The sequence below is a fragment of the Macadamia integrifolia genome, unplaced genomic scaffold (genome assembly GCF_013358625.1).
Source record: "Macadamia integrifolia cultivar HAES 741 unplaced genomic scaffold, SCU_Mint_v3 scaffold3274, whole genome shotgun sequence".
Lineage (NCBI taxonomy): Eukaryota > Viridiplantae > Streptophyta > Magnoliopsida > Proteales > Proteaceae > Macadamia > Macadamia integrifolia.
Window position 1 is genome coordinate 1 of NW_024869353.1, and position 11,355 is coordinate 11,355.

Sequence of the window (11,355 nt, forward strand, 5' to 3'; positions counted from 1 at the left end):
AAAAAAAAAAAAAAAAAAACAGTTTGATGGACAGGAATACTGTGTTTCACAAAAAAAGGAGCAGATCCGTTAGCTTGATCCATAAATTGGTCTATCGTGATCTAAGAGAGTTAAAATTTTCTTTCAATACCGTGGTGTGGTATATTTTTTATTTGTTATACAGCAAAAGATTGGAGATATCTCTTCTGCCTCTGTCGTGGCCGAATAGGCTAATTTTGGAAATCCATTGTTGTAAGCCTGAGGTTCAGGAGGTGACACTAAATATGGATGGGTATTCTCTAGAGAATCTTGGTAGGGTGGGGATTGGCATTATCTTTCCCCCTACCTTTCCTCCGTTCAGTGAAAATTATGTCACTGATACAGATAAGCAAATCCAATAGCGGATTATCTAGCTAAAATGGCAGCTCGGAGTGGAATTTCGAAGATCTCTTAGTTCTTCCATCCTCTATCCAAGATCAGATTAGGATGGATGCTGAGAACCGTCCAAGATTTTCGGACTTGATTTCTTTTCCCTTGCACATATCTGAAGAGCTTGTTGTTTATGTAAATTCCAGAACAAGATAAGATTAGTGGTTCACTACTGATGGCAAAGCCGAAGCTGGTAGTTTAATTTTTTATTTTGTGGTTGTATTTGTTTGGAGATGTCTAGTTGATTATTTTTTTGTACATGTTTTATTTTTTAATATTTAATACAATCTGATATTTAAAAAAATAAAAAATAAAAAAAAAAATAAAAAAAGAAGAAGAAGAAAAAGAAGGAAGAGGTTCTACAATCTTCTTGTGAGAATCGATCCTACACTCTTGCCTTATGGGTAGTTGATTTGACTATTCTAATCAAAGGATAGAGAGGTGAAGGTCTGGATTAACAAGACGTTATCGCATTATTATTTTTTATTTCTCATAACCTTAAGATAACATGTGATGTAGATGTCATAAAAACAAAAATGATGAAGCCTCATTTCTCTTATGAGTCTCGCTATAATGACTTTAAAATTGGTTCCTCTTTTATTTATAATATAATATTAAAAATATATTAAATGATCTCGTTATTAAAAATGTTGGCATAAGTATAATCCTCAGCCACTGATATTAGGAAGAAGGTATGAACCAAATGAGAAGATCCACCACAGATGTACACACATGAGACTCCCTATATATGATTTGATGCATAGGGAATGCTCCTCATAACCTAAACATCTTTAGTGGTTTGAGGATATTGAGGCGTGATTTAGATAATATAACTTTATGCCTAACGGGAACATTTCCTCTTTTGAAACCATGCATGTTGAACCTAGCCAGAATGCCAGAATCTAACCAATGTAGTTAGATTATGATTAGCCTAACATCTGATTCATGTGTTCTTTCATAAATTTTGTCCCAAGTATATAATTGGCTTCATTAAGAGCTTTCATTAAGAAATTAGTAGACAGCCATACCCTTATCGATGTCAACATGCCCACATCGTTACTAATAAACAATATACATCTACATATAGGACTAGAAAACAAAATGCATTGGAGAGACATTCAATTAGATATTTGAGATCGATACATGGTATTTTTCTTAAAGGGAAGGAATTTGAAGGAAATCTCTATGTAGTTGGAAGCTGGGGTATTCAAGTTCAAAGGTCTACTTCTTTTTTATGACATTGTTGGCTGACCAAAGTGGATGTATGAGGTGAGGCCGCCTACCAATGAGAATCTTAAGGCAAATTTTTTAGACATCCATAAGACCAAGAAAAGGGACAGGGCTGGTAAAAATATCCGACCTTTATAAAAGGGATGTCACATTAAGTCGACTAATAGGATATAGATAATGAACTTGTCGGCTACATAGATGAGGAAAGGTTCAATAAGTCTAACTTGACCTGTACTCTGCAATGAAGATCTTTTTTTTTTTTTGCTAAAAGTCAGCAAGAGAAAAATATTAATAGTGAGGAAATAGAGAGAAATACAATACATAACAACCATTGGATCAATATTTCACCTTCGACATTGCCATCAGCAGAGATAAAAATCCAACCAAAAGAAAATTACAATAGAAACTTACATAAACCGATACCTCGGTCTCTATTGAAAGTCCCAATTTAAATCATAATTTATAAAGGCTGGAAGATAGTTCCAAAACATAGAGCTTCTATTTGTTGCAGCGTGCTTCACTAATTTATCTGCGACTGAATTTATTTCCCTATAATAGTGAGTAATGCACCATTGAATTTTGTTTAGGTATTGTCTGAAATTCCTTCATTGTTGTTCAAAGCACCACAGAATAGACTGATATTTTATACAACTTACAATGGCCAGTGAGTCACATTCAATCAATAAACTATCAATTCCATTATCCTGAGCCATTTGCAACCCCACAAAGAGAGTAGCAAATTCTGCAAAAAAAATTGTACCAATTCCTTCAAACTTCCCAAAACAACCTAGTGGAAGACCCCTATCATTTCTTATAATTCCACCTGCTCCAGTGCGACCAAGATTGCCAAGAGAACAACAATCTTTGTTTAATTTAAAACATCCCAAGTCTGGATATTTCCAAGTAATTTCCAAAATTATTGATGTAGGGGATCTAGCTACCACCACCATTAAATTTTTGGAAACAAGCAGATCAGCCACAGAGAATACCTGAATTGCAACCTGCATTGAATATTCTTGGAGGTCACAAAGAATCGCAGCTATCACAGAGGAAGTGGGACGCATTTGATTGTCAAAGACCCTTTTATTTCTTTCCTCCAAGATGTGATAGGGAACTAGAATAGCTAGCGGAAGCCATAACTTGCTGCAATGAATAATCCTAGCTTTTCTTCTCTACCATGAAAATAGTTCCTCAATGGACAGGAAACCGCCCCATTGCAAGGAGAAAAAACCAAGCAAGATGTCCAGATACTAGAGGCATACTCACATTCTAGGAATAAATGGAGCAAAGATTTGTCATTCTAGTAACATAAAGAACACTTGGAAACCAATGGGATCGATCTTTTAATTAGCATATCATCTGTGGGAAGTCTATCATGACCCAGCCACCACCCGAAAATTGATTGATGAGGATGAGACCCTTCATCCAGACTAACGGACTCCATCCACTTACCGCCCTTTTCACTCTCACCTTGTCCCAAGCTGATGAAATTGAGAAATTCCCAGATTCAGTCAAAGCCCAAATTCTTTTGTCTTCCATTGGTGCGGAGAGGAATCACTTCAATGCGAGCAAAAATGGTGGCTATAATAAGGGAAGTTACTGTAGGCAGGTCCCAACAACAGTCTACTATGAAGTCTGCGACCTTAGCATTCAAGTTTGAGGTAGGAGGATGGATGGATGATAACTCATCTTGAATACTCTGGCTCCCAATCCAATGTTAGTGCCAAAAACTGATAGAATGACCATTGCCAACAATCCATCTTTCAGAACTGTTTACAAAGCTCCAAACCTGTCGAAGACCTGGCACAATAGAGGAAGAGGCTATATATTTTTTAAGTGATCCATCCGTTGCTAATAATCTGGCATGAAGAAAAGCAGCCAAACCATGATTTGTCAGTCTTAATAAACCAGCTCAGTTTAGATAGCAAGGCATGATTTACATCTCCAAGGCGGCGGATACTCAGCCCACCCTCATTCTTGGGCTTACACACACAGTCCCATTTCACAGTCATCAGCTTCTTGGAACTAGAATCCCCGCTCCAGATGAAATTGCAAATCCACCTTTCCATTATCTTTACAGATGAAGTAGGCCAAAGATGAATGGAGAAGTTGTGAAGAGGAATGCTACTCACCACCGATTTCACTAATTTCACTCTTCCAGCTAAAGATAAGAGCCTGCCCTTCCAACCCGCCAATCTTGATTTGATTTTATCCATGAATGGAAAAATCACGCCCCTTTTAACATGCCCTTTACATAGCTCCATGCCTAGATACCTGGTTGGGAAACTACATTCTGGGATCTTTAGCACCCCTTTGATCCTTTGCTTCCTATTGTCAAGGATTGAGTTAAAGAATATTTTACTCTTCTCTAGATTAAAAAAATTGTCCCGAAGAAGCTTAATAAGCATCCAAAAAGCATTTGAGATGCTTTATTCCACACAAATCCACTTGAATGAAAATGAGCAGATCATCCGCATAGAGAAGATGAGAAGAAGTTTTAACACCTCTTGGTCCTGGAATGCATTTCATCTTGCATTTCTCACATAAATCACGAAGGCCCATACACAAAACCTCTTCAGCTATAATGAAAAGCATTGGAGATACAGGAGCACCTTGCCGAAGACCTCTGCCAACTTCAAAACAACTCATAGGACCCTCGTTTATCAGAACTGACATCCTTGCTGAGCATAAAATTTGTTCAATCCAACCAATCCAGGTTTCAGAAAAGCCAAATTTCTTCATAACATCAAACAAGAAGCTTCATTCAAGAGTATCAAAAGCTTTTTGGATATTGAGTTTCAAACTCATACTACCACCAAAACATTTTCTAGACAACATGTTAGTAAGCTCAGATGCTACACTAATATTCGAAAAAATTATTTTATCCTTTTGGAAGGCTCCTTGCTCCTCAGATATAAGACGAGGCAAAAGAGAAGCAGGACGGGTATAAAGAATTTTGCGATTAAGCTTGAAGAAAAAATTTCCCAAACAAATTGGCTGAAATTGTCCAACCTTACTGGCATTGGAAACTTTTGGGATAAGGGTTAGAAAATTGCGTTTTGCCTTTTACGAAGATCATTAGACCTAGTGTAGGTTCAATTCTGCAAGACACGTACAACGATGTATTCTATTATGTTTTAATATACTAAGTAATTTTTTTCCTAGTAATTCTTGTTATTTTGAAACTTGAGGAGGGATAGTTGGAGTTTTAAGTTTCAAAACAACTAGTCTCTTCCTTTGTTCAAGTTCTTTGGTACTAGTAAAAGCATCAGAGCTAAAGTTTAGTCCCACATTAGAAAATTGTAAAAGTTTCTTTGTGTATATATATAGGAATTAGTTTTTAAGGGACATAGGGTTCCTTAGAGAGAAGTCTCTCCACTCTCTCATGTGTGGGGGTTGTTAGGGTGTTTTTTCAATCATGTGCATGGGTGTGAGTCCTCCTTTCCCTTACTTTTTATTCAAATATTTTTTAGCTCCAAAATTCAAAATTTTAATTTGAAATTTGGAACCAAAATCCAAATTCCATCAATGTGAATGACTATATTTGACCTTACTTATCAATACATTATAGTAGTTAAGTGACACACTTATACTCACCTATAGAGAACAGATATACCCTATGTATGAAGGGATAGATACCTGTATACACCACCTATAAGCGTACAGGTACGTTTGGGCCTATAAATACCCATTGCTTAACATGCTAGAAAAAATACAAAAAATCTAGAGAGTCATGTCTGTCTTGTACACTCATACCAAATACATTTCATGTATTGTATTCTATTATATTTCTTCTTCTCTCCTCCCTCTCTTTGAATTTCTTAGTATAGCTTACGAACTCCCTTTCCTAATCACACTTAGAAGTGCAACCTTTATGATTATTTTAGAGGTAAAGAGCGGGTCAACCCTGTATGCACAAATTAGGGGCTCTTTAGCACCTTAAGGAGAGTATCTTTTACGACTTCACCCTACTGTACTAGCATATGGAACTTTCTATTGCTTCAACTTCTGTACCTGATACAAGGACTACATCTCAAGGTTAGTGCATTATCTACCGTTCACTACAGATAAGTCTATCACTACCCCTCTAATTATTTTGTTACAACATTTTTGGCAATTTAAAGTATGAACATAGTTTGATAAAGAGAATGCAAAGGACTTGAACATGATCTCTTTACCTACGAAGGATAAAATGTTCTATTTCCAGCCGCTGAACCGATTCCCAGCCTTTCGGTTGTGTCTTGAAATAAAGAGAGGAGAAGTTTCCATCGTCGACCGAGACTGACCCATTTAATTAATTGCAAAGAGAGAAAGAACCTTCCAAATCAACCCCGTTGAATTTAAGCGGCAAAAGTAGGAGATCCACATGATCTCAGAGAACCTGCAACGACTTAGAGAAGAAAGCCTACATATTATTGATGAACCCTCTTATTCGGCTCGGACTGGGTCCCCTTGCTTAACAAAATATTGGATTAAGCTCCTCCACATCCATGGTCCCATGGGGGCTAAGGGCTACACCATTGGTATTTTGTAATCCAATATTGGAAAGTTGAGTAATAACAAAGACGGATTGAAGGGTTCGGGTTTGAACTGCAAACCAGAATCATTTCCCAGATTAAATCGATTCGTTTAAACCAGAATCGATAGACAATTTATTAAATCATAGTTAATGAACTGATTAAAAAACTGCTTTCAGTGAAAGTTGAAAGGTTCTCATTCAACCCCGGTATGATCCGATCCATACAGTTATGGGGTCAGTATGAGTCCAAGGGACTAGTCAGGCGGAAGGTTTGAATACCCATCATTAAAAAAAAAAAAAAAAAAAATTAAAAAACTGACTCGTCCTAGATTCTATATGCTACCATGCTAGCAAGCTGACATTAATTTGTAGTTTCTAAGCCAATGATTTGGGGATTTAGACTGGTCTCTTACAAAATATTGAATATGGTTTGGATTACATTTATTCTTATTGTATTAAGTAACATAGATGACCTCGTTACTTATCTTGTTGGTGATTGTGACATCTTCTTTGGGGTCCTATAGTTTTATGGCCATTTCAGGGGAGAACTACAGTTTGGCTGATTTCTTTGCTAGAAAAAGCCGATCCTTAACGTGTATGACTCGTTGTCCTGGATTCTTGATAATTGGAATTCAAAAACCATGTGTTTAACAAGTTATCATCAATGAATTTATTATATTATCAATATAAATAAAAAATTCCAACACCTCATGACTTCAACTAACCACAAAAAGTTCGGATACTGATTTGGTATGACTTCTATTTTAGAAGTTATTTGGTTTGATTTCTTCACTTCACCTTATTTCAGTGAAATAATTATCAAATTTTCATTGAAATTTTAAAACAAATGAGAAGTTCTTTAAATTTCAAAATTGGATTACGTTTACTCTTGCGCTTTAATGAGTGCATGATTAGTTTGATGGGCAAAGCATTGACTTCATGTTAAAAATAAAACATCACCTTTCTTTTTTCTCATGATGGTATCAAGTACAGTATGAAATGATTCTTGTACTAAGACCTGATCCAAGGTCTTCACCAACACCACCACTTCCTAGCATGGTTTCAAGTATTGGTATCGTATCGATTGTATTGGCCTTATTGTATCAGTATCGACTGAGACCGATCCCTGATCCTTGGTCGATCTAGATCAGTTACCCGTATCGTTTCAAGGGTAAAAAAGTAAAAAATCATACATTTTTCCAAAAATCGAAGGGCAAAAGTGACCGATACCAATACCAAGAAGTAAATCCCTGCTTCCTAGCATTGTCCCCGTACCCACCCCTGCTCAGCACGTCCCTTTCAAGCTCGTCCTTCAACCAGTAAGTAAGATCGCACTATGGTTGTGACTCATCGTTCTTCTTTCGCTCAGCCCTTCGTGTTTCCGAGCGCCAGTCCTGGTGATCCCGATATGGCATCCGTACGTGACCCTGACTTGCCCAACCAGACCCCCTTGATGGTCGTGAGGCCTGGGGATAACCACCCAGAGTGTTCGATTCTCGATCCTTCATCCTCCAGTGACGACACTTCAAGCGGTCCAGGCTATGACGGTAACTCAGGTTCTGGTGGCAGCTCAAGCTTGGGCAGTAGCTCGGGTTCGGGCAACAGCTCAGGTGCTGAGTCTGTCAAGGTGGTCTTGCCTAAGACCATCCGAACCAGGGGTGATCCTGACTCGGATGCCCCAGCTCAGCCCCCCAATGCCACAACAACAAGCACTTTGGTGGTAGGCCCATCAAGCAATGAAGTCCCTGAGGCAAGCCTAGCAGAGTCTGAGGGGGAAGGCTCTGTTTCATCCTCTGGAGAAAAGAAAACCGCAGTCAACACCCCAAGCATCCTTACGCCCAAAGTTCTAGACTAGATCCAGGGTCGGTATGGTATCCCCGATTACATGGTGACGAGCGTCCCAGATAAAGATGAACGTGTATACGCCTCTAGGGACGAGGTGGCCCTCTACAACATCGCCTTCCAGAGTGGCCTTAGGATCTTGGAGCTTGAGGTTGTCAGCTCGGTTCTGGAGTACTAGTGTCTCCCCCCAAGCCAGCTCACATCGAACTCCTGGCACACTATTTTTGGCTTTGAGGTGTTCGTCTCAAAGCTGGGTCGAATTGTGATGTTGAAAGTCTTCCGTAAGATGCTCTTAGTGAAGAGGCACACCTCGGGGTAGTACTACTTCACCAAGAGGGACAGGGATGGTCCCTACAAGGATTTGAAGATGTTTATCAACATGCCCTCCTCAGTGAAGAAGTGGAAGGAGAGGTATTTCTACGTGGCAATGGAGGGGAACCCCTTCAAGAGCAGCTGGGTAAGGCCCACACTCTCGGTGTTGAACCGAGCTCCTAAGCTACCCCCGATCGATCTCCAAACATATCAAATGTGTTTGAGCGGGGAGGCTGTGGACGTCCGGATGCTGCAGGATGTAGACTTCCTCTAAGAGTGAGAGCTAAGTGAAGTCCCTGGTGAGGGTTTGATTGAGTCCGGTTATCTCTTCAGGTCAGCTCAGTCTTCATACTAATTCAGCTCGGCCCATCTTTGTTTTGCAGTGGTGAACGTAAAGGTAGATAACAAGGCCCTTGCCACGGTGGCAGCAGAGGTGAGGAAGAAGGAAGCGATGGAGCAGGCCGCCAAGAAGACTGCTGACAAAGGCAAGGTCGTGCCGAGCCCAGGCCTTGGCATGAAGGCCGTTCCACCCACTGGTGTGGGTAACAAGGCCTCGCCAATCACCATAGGGGGCAAGCCCAGAAAAAGATGCCCCTGTCTGTCCAATACTCAGCTCGGCACAAGACTCCGAGCTCACTCAAGGGCAAAGAGCCACTGGGCTCAGGAGAAAAGGTGTCTGGGCAGATTGGCACATCAGACCGCGTTGTAGTGGGTCCAGATGGCCAGAAGAGGAGGGACTCACCTGTGGATGACATGCAGCATGGCAACCCCCCAAGGTGACTCTGATGGGGAAGCAGCCCATGGATCCATGGGGGGATCGGATGGAGAACGGCACCATGCTGGACTCCAACACTGCTCGGTTCTGGTGTCGCTGGAACCGTCCCAAGAGGGATATTGCTCGCATGAAGAAGTTTTCCAATGTTAACTTCACGGATCAGATATACATTCGGATGAGCGACATAAGTATCCCTAGCTTTTCTCTCTTCCGTGTTCACCTTGATGTTTCGAGTACTGACCATTCTGTTGGGTCCTTGCAGAGTTTTACTTTTGAGGTTGAGGCTACTCAACTATTTGAGAGCATGGCCATTGGCCTTGCTAAGGCGAAGGACAAAGTGAAGTATCTTCATGGAGATCTCCAGATAGCTATGGGTCAGCTAGAGAATGAGAAGAAAAGGGCCTGTTCTGAGGAGCAAGGTGAGGGATAGCGAGGAGAGAGCTGGTGAGCTGGAGCGTGAAGTTGCTAAGCAGCTCAAGTCCAATAGAAGCCTGGTCAAGGAGAAGGATGCACTCTAGAGTGAGCTGACCGAGGCTCAGGAGGCCAGTAGAAAGAAGGAGGCTGAACTTTTAGCTCGGATTGTCAAGCTGGAACGGAAGCATCAGGCCGAGCTAACGTTGAACGATGAGGTCACTGCTAAGAGGTGGCCGAACTCCGAAGTTGGTCAGAAATGGTTAGTTGACATCAACGTCGCTTCATTCCAAGCCAACTCGAAAGATGCCATTCAGTTCGTCTTGCGTAAAATGTCAGACTACGATTTGTCCGACTATGAGAATTGTGCTCCTGCCCATGCTCCATTAGTGCAGCTCGTCGATCAAGTCGAGGTTGGTGAAGAGGTGACTCAAGCCAACCCAAAAGTAGTCAAATGAACCAGCTCGCTCCCTCTTGAGCTAGCCCCCCAATCCCTGCAATCCTGATGTTATCTTCTCCTTTTCTTTCTTTCTTTTTCCTTCTGGAGTAATGTAATTTTCTCTCTTCTCCTTTTTTTTCCCTTATGTAAATGTCTTCTTCGGGAATAGTGTAATTTTGAGGGTTTTTTTCCCTCTTTTATTAATGAAAAATATTTTCTCTTCATTCATTGTGCCTCTTTTATTCCCCTGTAAGTGTAGTTCCATTATCTATTTGAGCTTGGATTTATCTTATACATCTTAAACTTCTAAAGTGTTATGCCTAGACTTGGACCGTAGTGACACCGTGCTGAAGCTTGGTCTTAGAAGTTGTCGAGCTGATCTAAGTCTTGATGCCTTAGAGGTTAAGGTCATGAGGTGCCAAACTTGGGTTTGGTCTTGGTAGTGCCGAGCTGAGGCTCGGTCTTGGATGTTGCCGAGCTAAAGTTTGGTCTTAATGTCTTAGATGTTAGGGTCTTGAGGTGCCAAATCTGGGTTTGGCCTTGGTAGTGCCAAGCTGGGGCTCGATCTTAGACATTGTCGAGCTAAAGCTCGGTCTTAATGCCTTAGATGTTAAGGTCTTGAGGAGCCAAACTTGAGTTTGGTCTTGGTAGTACCGAGCGAGGGTTCGGTCTTAGACGTTGCCGAGCTGAAGCTCGGTCTTAATGCCTTAGATGTTAAGGTCTTGAGGTGCCAACCTTAGGTTTGGTCTTGGTAGTGCCGAGCTGGGGCTCGATCTTAGACGTTGCCGAGCTAAAGCTCGGTCTTAATACCTTAGGTGTTAAGGTCTTGAGGTGCCAAACTTGGGTTTAGCCTTGGTAGTTCCGAGCTAGGGCTCGGTCTTAGATGTTGCCGAGCTAGAGCTCAGTCTTAATAAGCTGGATATTTAACAGAAGCTTCTTCGTTTATTGACATGTGGCATGCCCTTGTAACAAATACACTGCTTCGAAATAGAGTCCAATCCACTCCATGAATGAAATTGAATAATTGAAATATAAAATCTAAGGTGCTGAGAATATAAAATCTATAAGACTAATGCCCGGCCATGCAGGACTTTAATGTGATCTAATGGTAAAAGTTTTTGAGATTTTTGATATTCCATGCTCTTGGTATAGTTGTACCCCCTGAGTCTACAAGTGGTAATTACCGGGGCGAACCACTTTGAAGATTATGTAAGGCCTTCCCAGTTCATGCTTAACTTGCTTTCACATCTCAGGTCTACTGTAGCTGCTTTTCTAAGGACCAAGTCACCTACTATGAATCCTCATGGCCGAACCTTTCAGTTGTGATACTGCCGTACTTTTTGCTTGTAGGTTTCATTCGCACTAGTGTTTTTTCTTGAATTTCATCTATGAAGTCAATGTTTTCTTGAAGCCCTGCCT

The 11,355-nt window shown here is 40.7% G+C and overlaps 1 protein-coding gene across 1 annotated transcript; it reads right to left on the reverse strand.

Annotated features, from left to right (window-relative positions):
* Positions 1-2,294: 2,294 nt before the first annotated feature.
* On the reverse strand, positions 2,295-3,177 carry LOC122067958 (the record flags this gene model as incomplete). The annotated part of the gene is made up of 2 exons (XM_042631788.1): positions 3,091-3,177; positions 2,295-2,639 (listed from the first exon to the last, which is right to left on the reverse strand). Coding segments are annotated over exons 1-2 (432 nt in total), but the record flags the coding sequence as incomplete, so codon positions are not given.
* Between the last annotated feature and the right edge of the window lie 8,178 nt (positions 3,178-11,355).